The 16449-nt window shown below is 44.8% G+C and overlaps 1 protein-coding gene across 1 annotated transcript in view; it reads right to left on the bottom strand.

Moving 5' to 3' along the window:
* Positions 1–16449, bottom strand: part of fn1a (fibronectin 1a) — a 62521-nt gene that overhangs the window by 3126 nt on the left and 42946 nt on the right. Inside the window, exons 27-45 of the mRNA XM_083638958.1 lie at positions 16034–16110; positions 15709–15798; positions 14561–14827; positions 13656–13772; positions 13200–13364; positions 12832–12987; positions 12367–12480; positions 11613–11882; positions 10300–10511; positions 8331–8418; positions 7904–8086; positions 7606–7695; positions 6467–6658; positions 6132–6221; positions 4441–4540; positions 3995–4205; positions 3139–3309; positions 2883–3021; positions 1143–1310 (exon numbers count right to left, since the gene is read on the bottom strand). Of these exons, the coding sequence (XP_083495084.1) occupies positions 1143–1310; positions 2883–3021; positions 3139–3309; positions 3995–4205; positions 4441–4540; positions 6132–6221; positions 6467–6658; positions 7606–7695; positions 7904–8086; positions 8331–8418; positions 10300–10511; positions 11613–11882; positions 12367–12480; positions 12832–12987; positions 13200–13364; positions 13656–13772; positions 14561–14827; positions 15709–15798; positions 16034–16110 (2900 nt within the window). The remainder of the gene's footprint in view (positions 1–1142; positions 1311–2882; positions 3022–3138; positions 3310–3994; positions 4206–4440; positions 4541–6131; positions 6222–6466; positions 6659–7605; positions 7696–7903; positions 8087–8330; positions 8419–10299; positions 10512–11612; positions 11883–12366; positions 12481–12831; positions 12988–13199; positions 13365–13655; positions 13773–14560; positions 14828–15708; positions 15799–16033; positions 16111–16449) is intronic.

Here is a 16449-nt window from a genome sequence, read left to right as displayed (position 1 = left end):
GGGAGTGAGGGGAGAGAAGGGTGAAAGAGGAGTAGATAATGATGTAAGGGGAGAAGATATTATTTAATGAGAGCGTCCCCCAAACCTAAATTCTGTTTCAAACGTTTCCCGTTCCCACTGAGGAGAAAGACTCACAACGTCACATCATAGTCACACACAGAATGTGACACAAGGTACTGTAATGGACATTCCCATTCTGCAACACACATTTCTATCCACATATTTTAACGTCACATCCTCCACAATGAACCTACATTCGCAAAATCACTCCTGATGTGGAGGAGAGAGTACATTAGTTCCCAGTGGAATAGAACCCATCGCGCACGCACACACACACATACCCAGTCCATGCGATTACCTTGAATATATGACTTTCATATTCAATTGCTCGTCTCAGTTTTTGTTATCGATATGGACAATACAAAAAACAGACCGAGGCTGGCCAGTTAGCTTAGCTTAGCTAGCAGCTATCCCCTCTTACTGCAATGTTTTCACTGCTGCTTACAAACATGGCAGAGAGGCTAACATGGGCAGACCACAGGCAGAATATATTGAGTTTCCATACAGTATATGATATACAGGGTATGGAAATCACCATACCGATATTATGAATAATATATAATAAAATAATGTATAGAACTATATCATTGCACATTATAGTATATCCGATACAAAAATAGAGAGCAATTTACTGTAAATTAACAATTTAATTATTGCCTGCCAAGGCTGCCCATGCTCAGATTATATTACTGTGTTGCTCAGCATAGAATATTACAGTCCATGTTCTATGCAGTTTTGCACTATAGTGAAGGAATTTATAAAATGCAATAAATATCAATCAAAAAAGCTTTTTAATTAGATAAAATTTTGGTTCTCCTGATCCATATAAGACCTATCAGCACCAGGATGTAGATGTTCAGATGCTTTGTCCATATACTATTGCCAGATCGGGGGGTCCACCATGCTAATGCACGTGCTTCCATTCCTCACTTTCAGCCCAATCAATGAAATTATACAAAATCTGAGACATATTCATTCCTCCACTTGATATAAATTCCTCAAGTAAATCACATAGAATCATTGGACTTCTATGGTGTGTCTGCAAAGCATGCTGGGATGGGGTTAGTAAAGCTGCCACTCACTGGATGAATCACACCTAAAATGGCCGCTGCCCAGGCCCAGGCAGCGGCACCACAGCTTGAAGCCCGTGTCAGACATGCGCTCCCACTCGGAGCCCACCTCGTGGTAGGTGTGTGTGAACGTGTCGTAGCACACGTCGCGGTTGCCAGACATGGGGAGGTCACCTGGGACTAAGGGGGTGGAAGGAAGAAAAAAACTCTGTTTACAAATGTATCCATTCCATGTGCTTTACCGTGGCCTGACTTGTTCTTCCTGCCACCGAGGGAGAGAGAACATAGTCGGGAATTAGTTTTATTTGCCCCAAATAATCACAGTAAATTCAATAGAGCTCAACAGTCACGTGACTTTCCGTGACGTTTCCAGCCCCGGAAGTAAAAAAAAAAAAAAAAAAAAACTCTCGTAACGGACAAGCCCGTCTTTTATTGTCACATGAACACAATACATGCATGCGGCCACAACACACTCATGCTGACGGTGGCTGGTGAAAAGTGTCCTCTGCATTTAACCCATCCAGGCATGTCCTTTCCTCCGAGGGGCAGGCCAGGAGCAGTGGTCGCTTTCTCGTACAGCGCCCGGGGACCAACTTCGGACGTTGTCATCACTGGTCGGATGACGATGACGATCTGATCTTCTGCATGTTTTTAGTGGGGGGGGTTATATACGGAGGGACCCCCTGGGGGGTACGGGGAGAACATGCAAACTCCACACAGAGAGAAAGGCCCTTACGACGAGATAACCCACCTGGGCAGTAGGCACTGAAGATATGGGGGGGAACACAAGCACAGTGCTCACAGTGTCCCAGGCGAGAATCGAACTCAGGACCTTCTAACTGTGAGGCGACAGCGCTACCGACTGCGCCACCGTACCCGTAGTAAGTTCCCCCATTAATTTTCTTCATAGATATTTTAAAAAAAAATCCTTATATGATGAGTTTTAAGGCTGGAACCAAGCCAACCCGTGACTTACTGTATCGTGAGTGAGCATAAAACATTTCAGTTGGAGCAAAAACCAAAAATGGCAAAGGCGGAAAAAATAAAATTGTCGCCCCCCCCCAAACTCGTTCTATAGACGGTTTTCACCAGAGCGCAACCCCTCAGCACTTCCTTTTTCTCAGCATTCGGCAAACTGCAGAAATATTCACTCGACATCGTTACTTTTGTTTTCGCCGCTCAGCTGTATAGACGGTTTGCATGGAATGGTCAGTCCTGCACTTGAATGTTTTTTTTTCTTTTATGTCCATAGCAAACACTGCAACAGGAAGTGAGCGGGGGTTCAATTTAGAATGTTTTTGTTGTCAAGTTAAAACCGTCTATAAGGATTTTTCTAAATGTCTAATGGAGAAAATGAATCGGGAACTCACTTCCGGGGCAAAGAATGTCACGTGACTGTTCAGCTCTATACAACTATCAATGTATAAATGTAACACTACGCAATCAGCATTATAATTAGTGCTATATAAATGCCATGTATTATTATTATTCATAGTAACATGAGACAAGCAACTAACTTTGCTGTAGCTAAAGCATTTGCTATAGATAAATGCATATCAAACTCAAGCTTTACGAATTGGCCTGTATAATAAACAAAATGGAGGACATTACAGCCACAGATAGAACTAATCTAATCAAAATGAGAATGAAGCACTGTTCAGCGTGCTTTGCTTCCATGTCTAACACGGTGAAATAGAAGAGAAATCATCTCAGCGTGCGCTTGGTCTTTGTCAGTGTGGACTACTTCTTTACCAGCATTGCCAGCGGTGATAACTTCCTCCAGAACCTTCTCTTTAGCCCCGCCCCTCATGGCCTCTACTATCACATTATAGGACGCTCCAGATGTCAGTCCAATCAATGTGGCACTGGTGGACGTGCCAGGAAGACGCATCTATATGGAAAGGGTAGAGAAAGTGATTAGAATGTGTGTGTCCACGTGCGATTACGTGTGTGTGTGTGTGTGTGTGTGTGTGTGTGTGTGTGCATGCGCGCGTGTATGCGTGTGTACCTGGAAGTCCCTCTCCTCCAGGTGTGTGATTGGGTTACAGGACACCACATATTCGGAGCTGTGAGGGATTGGTTGCCAGGAGATGGTTGTGATTGTCTGCGCTTCTTGTGGCAGCTCTGTCTCATTGTCGGGGAAACCAAAGGGCAGACCCGGCAGAAGACCCTCGCTCACCTGCAGGACCAAACACACAGTGAGCAGGGCTGTAGTGGGGGAAAAGGCTATGTCATGCCCTTATAAAAAAGGTGGATAAAACTATAAACTTCAGTCACCCACGAGACTAGATCCAGTAGATGAGACGAGAACAACTGAAACCGAATCATATCCCTATAAATAATGTAAATATAATTTTATTATTATCATCACAACCTCTAACAGAGAGGAACCACGTTCTCCAGGAATGGTACCAATAACCATTCTCATTCAAATATCTTGAGGTGAGAGGTCAAGGGACCCCTTTGAAAATGGCCATGCCAGTTTTTCCCTCGCCAAAATTTAGCCCGACTTTGGAGCGTTATTTAGCCTCCTTCCTGACAAGCTTGAAGCTAACATGACATGGTTGCTTACCAATAGATGCGCTATGTGTTCTAGTTTCATATGCTAAGAATAGCTTCACTCTAGCCTAAAGAAAAATCCTGCTAGGACCAAGGACATCTACGTTTAAAATATGTGCATTTTCCATCATAAAATGGCGAGTAACCGCTATGCTGTATTTAAAAAGGTACGTAAACGGTGTGTACGCCCCACTACAGCCCTGAGTATAAGGACAGGACAATTATAACATTGTAGTTTGTTCAATATAATAATTGAATACAGTATTAAACAATAGCATAAAGCACATGACAGAACTCTCACTCACCCTGACCAAAGGTACTCGATTTCCATCTTGGCCTGTAAGAGGGATGTAGATCAGGGGGTCTCTTGCAGTGGGTCTCTGGCCCTCTTTGGGCCCGCTATTGATTCCGTTATTAGGGCCCAGGTTCTGGTACTCGGTGTAGATGTGCTGGCCCTGCTGGCCCGGTTGGTTCTGGCCACCGGTGCCAGCCAAATGGACATGGTTGGAGTTGAAACTGGATATAGGAAGACATGCAAGGAAGGGTGGGAGCGAGAGGGGAGCGAGAGGTAGAGGGGAAGGAGGAATGGAGAAAGGGAGGGAGAACAACACAAATGATTGCAAAACTCAAGAAGCAGAATAAAACGTGAGGACTATTCAAATGCTTAGCAAGAATAGCTGCTTCTGGACATGCATTGTTCTGCCTAATGAATAATAGCAGCAGTCAGGAGGATGATTGTGCCTGGTCTCACCTCTTGTCATCAAAGGGCTCTGGCACATCCAGGATGTCGGTGCTGGGTCGGTGAGGGACAGGAAGCTCGGGGACCAACAGCTGGTGATCTGGAAGTGACTCTGATTGGACGAGAGACAGAAGTGTGCTGGCTGTAAGAAGCGGGCAGGGCAAAGCAAAAGGTACAGATCCGCTAGCACTCGTAGCATGTTTGTACAGTGCTCCTATTCACCTTATGTTCCAACACAGGGGTCAGCCAGTTACTTCCTATTGTGTTGACACTTCCTGTGTGACAGTACAGCACTAGTGAGCAGCAGGTGAAACAGACTGTGTTTTGAACAGGAAGTCATAACACAACTGGGTCAAGTGGGCGGGGCTACATAAGGTGAATATGATCACAGGAAACTCATGAAACCTGTCCATCTCTGACACTGCAGTACACAGGGAAATAATGCACAGCTCGGCGAGTTTTAGTGCTGTGTTGTAAATCAATGAAGTCTTATCTTTAACCTTTATTTAACCAGGTAAGTCATTAAGAACAAATTCTTATTTACAATGGCGACCTGGCAGAAGACAGCCTTCTGCCTTCAGCCACACACTGCACACACCAGCAGTGTGTCTGCGGTCAATTTTGACTCCTGAACCCTTTGCTTTAGAAACCAAGCAAGAAACCATTGTAAAGTTGCCCATGACTGCTGACTTGAGATCATCTTTCCTTACAACAAATACTAACGTCAACCTTTGGTAAGGAAAAAATATAAGCAACCATCAGATTTTTTTCTTTAGGCACAGCAGTTACAGAAGGAAGCCAGCAGGGTGCAGCATAGCTCTAAAACGGCAGGAGATTTGTAATTTCCCTTTTTTCCCTTTTTCTTTATCTATTATCTTTATCTACCATTCCAGCTGAAAGGAAGTCATATACAGTATATTGTTATACAGTATTGTTGCATTGGATGCCCAAGGTAAGACTAAATAGTGATATTAATAAATGAGTCTGCATGTAAATGTAGTTATAGTTACTCTGAATGAGGGCTTTGTTAACAGAAATATGTATTGCTGTGGGCTAAGGCCTTTGATGTTTATGAGAACCATCTAAACAGGGGGGGAAAGCTCACAGACGCCGCCTGCAGGAGTAATGCATCATTACAGTCAGATAATTCAATAACATACACTGACAATCCAGCACATTCAGACACAATAAGAGAAGATTACAATTAAGCTCCAAATTGCAATTCCTGACAAGGTCTCTCTGACATAGATTTCAGAATCAGCTTTATTGGCCAAGTACAAGGAATTTGACTATGATTTTAATTTTGATTTGATGTATACATCAGACTCTTGAGCTACTTCTGCTCTCACTCAGAATGTCAAAATATAAGCAATGTGATGTATAGTTTTTGAGACTCATGCTAGTTAACTGCGGCGCTTCTGGTGGATTTGCGGTGTCGTGACGTCACGCTGCATGATTCCTCGTACTGTATTAAAAAAAAATCTTTGCAATGTAAATGTGTAATGAAAATGTGCTCATCATTAGTGACCTTGTCTCTCCAGAATGACGTACTTTTTAGAAAGTGTATAACTTTTTGTTTATCATATAGTGGCATTGTAAGCTTTCAGTAAAAATATAAAAGGGGCACATTTGGAGAGGTTTCTACAGTCGATTAACGATGATATCTAGAACTCTTGTATCAGGTGGAAGGTGGGTGGACTTACGGGTTCTGGCCTTGCCCACTAGAGGTGTGCTTCTCAACGCGTTCTGCAGGGCAACAATCTTAATGACGTATTCTGTTCCTGGTTTCAGACCTATGACCAAACACAACAAACACAATCTTAATGACGTATTCTGTTCCTGGTTTCAGACCTATGACCAAACACAACAAACACAAAATGAAAAGATTAAATAAAACAAACTACAAAGACGTCTTTTCAGTACAAACTCATCCATTCCGAATATTGACAGTGTATGTATGCATGCATGCATGCATGTATGTATGTACGTACACACATGTATGTACAGAGCTGATGTAAATCTCATGCTCCACACTCACCGTTGATAAAAGCGTAGCTCTGTCCGGCGTGTGGTCGGGGGGTGAGTTCTAGAGGGTAACCCCCTGCCTCCTCATAGGTGACGTAATAGCCAGTGACGCCTGGACTGTGAGACGGCTCCCAGGTGAAGGAGATGCTGCTGGGGGTCAGGGAGGTGAAACGGATGTTGGTGGGAGGGATGACCACCGGTTTGGCTGGAGGAAACAACAAGCAGCCAGTTATTTTTCATAAGAAACATACATACATAGCAAATGTATCCTCTATACACACTCCATCAATTTGGGCAAAAACGATAAAGCAAATAAACTAATTGCTCGGGAAATGACCGTTAGACATCATTAAAGGGATATGCCAACATTTTGGGAGAGTACTCGTGCACTCACCACGCAATGAAATAATAATCCAAAGTTACGGGAAACGGCCATTGTCCAAGTAAATCCATTGCCAGAACTAACGCGGTGGAACCAAATTTACTTCCGCGTTTGCCTGAGGCACATGCGCTGTGTGCAGTCATCAGTACTTCCTGGTATTTATTTCCTTTGAAAATGACCGTTTCCCGTAACTTTGGATGATTATTTCATTGCGCGGTGAGTACACGAGGGTCAACATGTACATGTGAGTGTTTCTGGCGCTGTTGGAATGTGTATTTTTGGTGACTGAATGGTGGCAGGCTCGTGTACCGTTTACTACCATTCAGCTGCTAAGCTCACTAGCAGGAGGGGTGAAACCCACTTTCTACTGCTCGCACAGGGAAGAGAAAGGCATCTATCCACATTCTAGTTTTACTATCGGGAATATGGCAAATAGGCCAATCTCCCAAAATGTTGGCATATCCCTTTAAATACGTATCGAAACCAATATTTGGGCAAATGGCAGCTGTGATCACACAGGGATGTAGACATCTTCTTCCTAATACTAAATAGTACCTACAAGTTAGCACATTTAGGTACTGCCATTTACCCAATCATTGGTTTTGTATAAGTTACATACTGTACGCATTTAATGATGAGTTCACCCAAATAATTACTGGAATTGATCTACTTTCTAATTTTGCCCCAAATTGATAGAGTGCATATTTTGATGCTGTGGCGTTTGCATCCATTTTTGAGCATGCCAGAGTTGAATGGTTAATGGATATTACCTGTGGTGGCAGTGAGTGTGAACGGGGAGCTGCGTCCATTCCCATTCAGAGTGTAGATGTTGATCTTGTAAGTGGTTCCTGGCTGCAGACCTGAAGAGTGGACACACATAGGTTAAAAGGGTCAGTGTGCGTGTGCGTGTGTGTGTGTGTGCGTGCGTGTGTGCGTGCGTGTGCATCCACTTTCATATCCCTAATAATGCACGACCACGGATCTAGGTTGACAATTGAGTAATGTTAGGGAAGTATTCTTATGTGTGCACATGTTTATATATCTATCTATCTTCCTATATTTGCGCACCTGTAATAGTGTAAGAGCGCAGGTCAGGGGTGATGGTCCTGTGAATGGGGGTGTGGCCCGTCGCGGAAGTGGGTGTGACCTCAATCAGGAAGCCAGAGATGGTCTCCGTCTTGGAGCGCCAGGTCAGAGTGATGGAGGAGTCCTTCACGTCGTTGATGCGCACACGGCGAGGGGGACTGATATCTGCAGAAAGAGAAGGGAGAGAGAAGGGTTGGGTGGTGAACGAGAGTGAGTGAGTGAGAGACATAGAAAGAGTATTGACAGAAGAGGCTTTTTGAACATCAAAAATCTATTGACAGCAACTGTGCACAAGAAAAGAATAATGTAAAAAATGTCATCTCACTGTTTCCATGTATCAAAACATCCATTTTATTTGTCAAACTGGTAACACAATGTTTTTGTTGAAATGCTTAAATGAGAGACTCACTGTCCAGTGTGGTGACCTCTCCTTGGACTGGCCTGCTGGTCAGAGAGTTCTTCAAGGCGTAAACATGCACCTCATAGCTAGTTGCAACCTAAGAAGAGGGGAAGAGCAAAGTAAAGAGAGACTCCAGTAAATAAGCTCTTCTCTAGATGCTGGGAACCTAAACTTGACAAACAAGAACATGCTAAAGAAAATTGTCAGGACGAGCTCCAAAATCACCGGCTGTAACTTGAATGACCTCTGTCTTCTATATAAGAAGAGGGTTCTTAAGAAGGCTCAGGGTGTCCTGCGTGACCCACAGCACCCTCTTTACCCTGAGTTTTCCCTCCTTCCTTCTGGGCGCAGGTATAGGATGCCCCGCTGCTGCAAGAACAGATACAGCCATTCTTTTGTTCCTGAGGCTATTCGCTGTCTGAACTGTTGAATTGAATAGTAGCCTACTTCATGCCCCTTTTTCTGTTTTAACTTACATGGTTTCCTGTCCTTTTAATTGTACTGTTTTAAGACATCCCTACTTTTGACTGTTTCATGTCTGTATGTTTTTAAATTACATTTTCTGTTATGCTGCATATGAATTGCCCCAGGGGGGATAAATAAAGATTTACTCTACTCTCTACTCTCACAGTGTTTATCAATCTCCATGGTGCTGAACGTGTGTGTGTGTGTGTGTGTGTGTGTGTGTGTGTGTGTGTGTGTGTCTTTGATGGGTAAACCACATGAGATGACAGGGCAGGTTGGCAGGACTGTGACTTCCCTGGGCAGAGAGAAACCACACACACGCGCTACTCAAAACCTTCCAAACGCTGGCTGCAGCTCATAGCCCTCGTCAGAACGCTGTGTGTGTATACGGTATACGTGGATGTATATGTACCTTGCACATGCATAGGTATGTGCATGTGTGTGTATTATCTTCTGTGTGTGTGTGTGTGTGTGTGTGTGTGTGTGTGTGTGTGTGCGAGCGCACACACACACACATGCATTAGAATTGGGCCATAAACGCAGTCTGGAACCCTCCAGCAGGGTAACAGCATCTGTCTCTGAGGACTGTTCCAGATCCAGATACTTTTCCTTTGACTAAATAGGAAAAGAAAAAATAAATAATCCAAAAAAAAGTCTGGACCTGTCATTACCCTCAGAAGGTGTGTGTGTGTGTGTGTGTGTGTGTGTGTGTGTGTGTGTGTGTGTGTGTGTGTGTGTGTGTGTGTGTGTGTGTGTGTGTGTGTGTGTGTGTGTGTGTGTGTGTGTGTGTGTGTGTGTGTGTGTGTTGCGCGTGCGTGTGTTGCACGCGTGTGTGTACTTTCACACACTTGTAATTGGACTGGCATTCCTCTCGTACAGAGCATTTCACATCTACCATCCTTCACCTGCAGGGTTAATGAGCAGGTTGGTCACTAATTACAGATGTCATCATACAGCAGGAATCCCCCGTTCAGCTTTTACTACACTCTTACCGGGAATGTGATGTCATGTCATACTTGACTGTAAATGTGATGTCATACTTGACTGTAAATGTGATGTCATACTTGATGGATCGCTGGAGAGAAGTTCTATTTTTGCTCGTCACCGCTACATAGAGGTCAGAGAGGACACAGTCCGCTACCAGACAGTGCCCCCCTCCATTATATTTGACATGATTTTACATTAGTCTTAATAGTTACACGTTTACATACGACCTTGCTTTTACTTAGTGACAGGTTTACATAGATTTTTAACATCTTATTTTTATCAAATTATTGTAAACCCTAACCCTTATTTACTTATTTTGTATCTCATTTAGTTAATCTATATTATAAAATCAACAAAAAATACTGAAACGTAATCTTTTCCCCTGCTCCTATTTTTATTACTTTGAACTTTGAGCACATTGCATTTTACTGTGCAAAATATGATATACAGTAAATAGTTTGATTTATTGATATAAGACAATCAATAGTCTTATATAGAGTACACACTCACTCACTCACTCACTCACCATAAGTCCAGGTATATGTGCCTGTGTGGCGTCTGGGGCCAGGTTGATCTCTTTGGTGGGTCCGCTCTTGTTCTTGGGGTTCACCACCACCCGGTAGCCCGTCAGGCCCGATAGCCCTGTTAGCCGGTTAGCCTGGCCTGACACACCCCAGCTAATAGTGAAGGAGGTGGGGCCAACCTGGGAGAACTGCAGGTCGATGGGGGATGGGATGGCTGGGCGGGGGAGAGGAAAGAAAGAGGGGTTTAGAGAGAGATCGAGAAAAAAATGTTGCTCGGTTTCTGGGAAGATGAGGGGATTTTGTAGTGGACGGCTCCTCTCACTAACGCTGCAGGACGGAACGCTTCAGGAGGTCCTTTGTCCCCACAGCCATCAGACTGTACAACTCTGCCAGGGGCAGGGCCTCACGACCTGACTGGACTCTGGTGCAACTAATTACATTACATGCGTGGTCTCTGTGGCATAACGGGAACTGGAACTAGTGCAATTTTCATAATTCTTACGACACTATCGGATTTTTTTTTTCTTTTGCACTTCTTTTTTAATCAGATTCAATTCTTTTTTGCAATTTTTCTCTATGACTCCATGTAGTTTTTTTATGTTTTTATCTCATTTTAAGATAACCCTGGTTTTAACCCCTGTGTATACTTTATTCATCTCTTCTAATGTGTCTTGTCATTTTAATCTGTGTTTTTATATGTTTTTATCAGACTGTATGAGCTGCTGGAAACCCGAATTTCCCCAAGGGGATCAATAAAGTATCTATCTATCTATCTATCTATAACTTAGAAGTTTATAACCATCTTGCCATGCTCCAATCTATTGGTTTAAATCTGAACCACCAGTGGTTTGCACCAATCAGCTTCCTACGAGGCGGCTACGAGCGGGTTTTGGTGCGACAGCAGCGAAAGCGAGCCCGTGATCGACGTGATAGACAGATGGCTCATCCAATCGCCTGCAATATTTGTTTGAAAGTGCCCGCCCTTTGAAACAGTCTCCCGAGCGACTCGTTCCCAGATGCTTATGTGAAAACAAACCATTTGGCAGCGTCAGCTTAGGAAGTTTATGTGTGCGGAAAATAAAGGGAGAGAGAGAGAGAGAGCGAGTGTGAATCTGCATTTGCCTCTGTCTTATATAGCTGTGTTACTGCAATTATGCTATTGTATATGCAGTAATATTGTGGTAAATTGTTGATTTGGGAGTAACAAAATACTTGTAATAGCGTTACGTATTCTGCTATGTTACATGAAACATATATAGAAATGTGAAACATGAAAGGATGCATTGAAAGTGACAGCCATATGAAGTGTCCTTACCTGTAGCCTGTGCGCCGACCAGCGGCGTGCTGGCCGTGTGGTCGTGCAGGGCGACGACCTTCACAGTGTATTCACTCCCGGGTCGCAGACCATAGATAATGGCCGACTCAGCATCCCCCCGCGGCGCGGGCAGCAGCTCTCGCTCGCCCTCCTCGGGACTCCAATACGTGACGCGGTACGACGTCACCGCTCCCTCGGGACTGTCCCAGGTGATACGCAGCGAGGTGGAGTCCACGTCCGAGAAGATCAAGTCCTTGGGACGGTCTACATCTGAAGGAGGCAGAGTTGATAAAGGGGGGGTTGGGCATGAGGTAGAGGAGAGGTAGGGAGAGGAGACCATTTTTGAAATAATTCTGTCCACTGGTAGAATTAAGCAATAGCTCACGACAGGTCGTGGTATATGGTCATTATATAAGGGGCGTGGTTACCGGTTACCAACGGTTACCAAGTATGGCAATATGAAAGTAATAAACACACTCCAATTTAAATAGTTTTTTTTAATGAATAAATACTAATGCTCAAAATAAAGTAGGCCGTCCTGGCTGCCTGCCCATTGCAAAAGGAATGACATCATCATAGATGTGGTGTGCTCAATATACCACAGCTATGAATCAATCAGATCACTTCATTTGAGGTACCCGTTTTTAAATATGGAAATATGTCATCTCTGGACACTGTGTGTCACTGTGTCTTTTGCCAAACAGCAATCCACATGCACACTCTTATCTACTATGCTGTGTATGCAAACACTTACTTGTCACAGCAGTCTCCACCAGTGGGTTGCTCTCTCCATCTTGTCCCAGAGCATACACACTCAAAACATACTCGACTGTAGGCATCAGCCCTGAGAAGGTCAACTCAGTCTGGTCTGGGGGAGAGAGAAGAAGAAGACACAGAAACAGAGATTATGTTTAGAGATTTTGAAAATAGCAAATGTATTATATAATTGCTCAAACTCACCATCTCTGAGTCCTTATCATATATTTCTGTGCAACATTTTGATCATATTCCTCACTTGTACGCAGAACTATGCTTTACTATTATTATCCTGTGTTACAATTGAGTTGGTTGGTTTCAGAGGTTTTCTCACTCTGTCAAGAATAAAACGAATCGAATCGGCACAAAATATTGTTTCAGTCCAGGAAAATATGGGCATTGTGTTGGCCTTCACAACCCAAATCAGTCAACCGTCTGGTCGGCTGCACCCATGGATAAATACCTGGAGCGACCACCTCGGAAAAGGAGGGTCCCTGTCCATTCCTGGGGGCCCCGGTCACTCTGTACCCCTGGATGGGGCCCTGGGCTGGGCTCCACCTCACTGTGATACTGCTGTCTTTCACATCTGTCACCTCCATCTCAGAGGGAGACTCAATGTCTGGGAGAGACGGACAGAGAGAGGACGAGGGGAGGGACAAGAGCAAAGGGTCAACAAATAAACGATGAATGTGAGGGCAAACACGAGGTTCATGACCAGGAAGGGCTAACTTGTCTCTGCTTCTGAGTGTGTGTGTGTGTGTGTGTGTGTGTGTGTGTGTGTGTGTGTGTGTGTGTGTGTGTGTGTGTGTGTGTGTGTGTGTGTGTGTCTACCTGTCTTGTGTGTGACATAGATTGGGGTGCTGGAGGCGGGGCTGTCTCCTCTTCCAGTCACAGCGTAGACGGTAACAGTGTAGTCAGTACCGGGCTTCAGGCTAGTGATGGTGGCAGTGGACTGAGAGCCAGGCACCGTGAACTCCTTAGGGTTACTGTGACCTCCTGCAGATTGATTGGATTAAGATACGCAAGTTGATGGATTAAAAGACAGATAGATCGATAGGCTGATGAACAGATATTCGGACGTGCTGATAGACTGATCGGATGTTATTAATGCGTTAATAACACTGAAAAATGTTGAGATCCATAAGAAGATTCAAGTCTGAAATTTACACCGGAAAAACTATCACTACCTCACATAGCAAAGACTTACTAGGAAAAGCTAACAAGAACAAATGAACTTTTCTGCAAAATGAGCGTTTTATTCTAGTCTTCTCAGTATTGTAAGCTTACCACTCTCGCCATGTGTGATCCTGTAGTAGCGCACAGTGACAGAGGGGGCGTCCCAGCGGATGGTGATGCTGGTGGGGGAGGAGTCGACCACCTCCAGGTCTGTGGGAGCATCAGAGACTGGAGAGAGATAAAAGCCAGAGAGAAAAACACACATCAACAACAGATAATACTGTAATAACTAGAAGTACACTCTGAGAGAGAAAAACACACATCAACAACAGATAATACTGTAATAACTAGAAGTACACTCTGAGAGTGCAGACCTCCGCCAAGGCCAATACTCCAGTCTGCTATGATATGCAAATATTGTGTCGGCTCAGAACCCTGACCCACCCACATCCCCCCAGCCACTCCCCCTTACCCACCCCTCGAACCCCGACTCTCTACGACCTTCATATCCCCTAGCTATGGCCCCTTATCCCTAGCCCGGCCCCCTTTCCTGACCACGCCCCCCACACCCAGGTTCACCTAGTCACTCCCCCTACCGACTCCTCGAACCCCGACTCTCTACAAACTTCCTATCCCTAGTTACAGCCCCTTTTCCCTAGCCCCGTCCCATTCCTGACCGCGCCTCCTCCCACCACCCAGATACAAATAACCACTCCCCCTTACCCACCCCTCGAATCCCGACTCTCTACGACCTTCCTACAGTATCCCTAAGTACGGCCCCTTTTCCCTAGCCCTGCCCCCCTCCCGTGACCCGCCCCGGATCGGATCCACTCCCAAATGTAATGGGTTCTTCCTTGGCCCATGCTACACCCTTCCACCAAGTTTCAGTAGTTGTTCCATAATCCACTTAACTAACTAACAAACAGACAAATGGACAAACAGCACTGAAAACATCTCGGCGGAGGTAAATATCCTAACAAACTGGGACAGCAAATCGAGAATAAAGGGATGCATACTGGTCTTCTGTTTCCCACTGAGCGGCAGGCTCTCTAGCGTGCGGCTCACAGCGTAGATGTTCACCAGGTACTCGGTCTCTGGCGTGAGTCCCGTCAGGGTGAAGTGGCTCCTGGAGGGGGGCAGCCTCTCGTCCTTGGACCTCCCGCCACTGGCCATCTGGTAGCGGATCCGGTAACCTGTGATCTGGCTCTGGGGAGCCACCCAGTGGACGGTGAAGGAGTTGGTGAGGACCTCAGAGAAACGCAGGCCTGCTGGTGAGTCCAGGGCTGGAAAAGGTGGCGAGAAGGTCGGCGGAGGGATGAGGAAGAGGTCAGGGGAGGAGCAGATGGAGATGGAAAAAGGTAGTGAGTTTTTTGTCATTCATAATGTTTTAGATCAATATTGTTGTAGACAAATGTTCACTTATGGTGCATCTCTAGAAAAGACATCCGCAAAAAAAACATCAAAGCCTTTTGGTCAATTGATGTCTAAACTTTCAATGCCGGTCCTTAAAGCAGGTTGACATGAATATTGATGGAGGTCTTGCTCAGAGGTACGTGGTTTTCATAACAGTCATAACCTGCTGCACATGTTATGACAGCCTAATAGCGTATCATACAAAGAAAACCCTAATGATTTTCATCTTTCCACATTAAAACGTGTAATACTGCCTGTAGTGAGGTGCTGGCACTAGAAACACGGTACTCCTAGTGTCATACCAGATTCAGCACTACTCACTTGTTTATACTCCTAGTGTCATACCAGATTCAGCACTACTCACTTGTTTATACTCCTAGTGTCATACCAGATTCAGCACTACTCACTTGTTTATACTCCTAGTGTCATACCAGATTCAGCACTACTCACTTGTTTATACTCCTAGTGTCATACTAGATTCAGCACTACTCACTTGTTTATACTCCTAGTGTCATACCAGATTCAGCACTACTCACTTGTTTATACTCCTAGTGTCATACCAGATTCAGCACTACTCACTTGTTTATACTCCTAGTGTCATACCAGATTCAGCACTACTCACTTGTTTATACTCCTAGTGTCATACCAGATTCAGCACTACTCACTTGTTTATACTCCTAGTGTCATACCAGATTCAGCACTACTCACTTGTTTATACTCCTAGTGTCATACCAGATTCAGCACTACTCACTTGTTTTGTGGGTGCCGACGAGCGGTGAGCTCTCTCTCTGTTCATAAACACACACCACGCTCACCAGATACTCTGTGTTAGGCAGCAAGTCTGTGGACAGGGGAGAAAAGACACACCAATGCATGAGTGTGTGCGCGTGCGTGTGTGTGTGAGAGAGAGTGAGTGTGTGTATGTGTGTGTGAGAGAGAGAGAGTGTGTGTGTGTGAGAGAGAGAGTGAGTGAGTGAGTTTGTGTGTGTGTGTGTGTGTGTGTGTGTGTGTGTGTGTGTGTGTGTGTGTGTGTGTGTGTGTGAGTGAGCTTTATGTCTGTGTTATTCATTACTTACTCCTTAGCACCACAACGTTAGCCCTGCCTCCTACGCTGGTTTCTGTAATGTCGTCATCATCGTCAATGGGGTGGTACCTAATCAATTAAGAAACCAAAAAACAGTTGAAATTGTCATTGTATTGTGTCATACGGTACATGAGTGTATTTGTGTTGTAGAACGAAACCAATGTGCGCACTGTGTACTGGCTTTAAAGACGAGATGAGCCTAACGGAACCGTGGGTCGGCGTCACGTTTCAGACTGAAAACAAAACTTGTCTGAGATGACAAGTTGAGGGGCGGGCCATAGTAGCATGTCGATGATTTGATTTGACAATTCTGGGGACTGGATTTGGCTTTGGCCAATCCTGGCGTGTTCCGCCCCAAAATCGAGTGGGATTCAGCGTGTTGTGGCGCTACGCGAGTTAGAGCCGCAG

Source organism: Poromitra crassiceps (assembly GCF_964638095.1).
Source record: "Poromitra crassiceps genome assembly, chromosome: 6".
Taxonomy (NCBI): domain Eukaryota; kingdom Metazoa; phylum Chordata; class Actinopteri; order Beryciformes; family Melamphaidae; genus Poromitra; species Poromitra crassiceps.
Note: the sequence above shows the minus strand (reverse complement) of the source record. Positions and strands in the feature narration are given on the sequence as shown.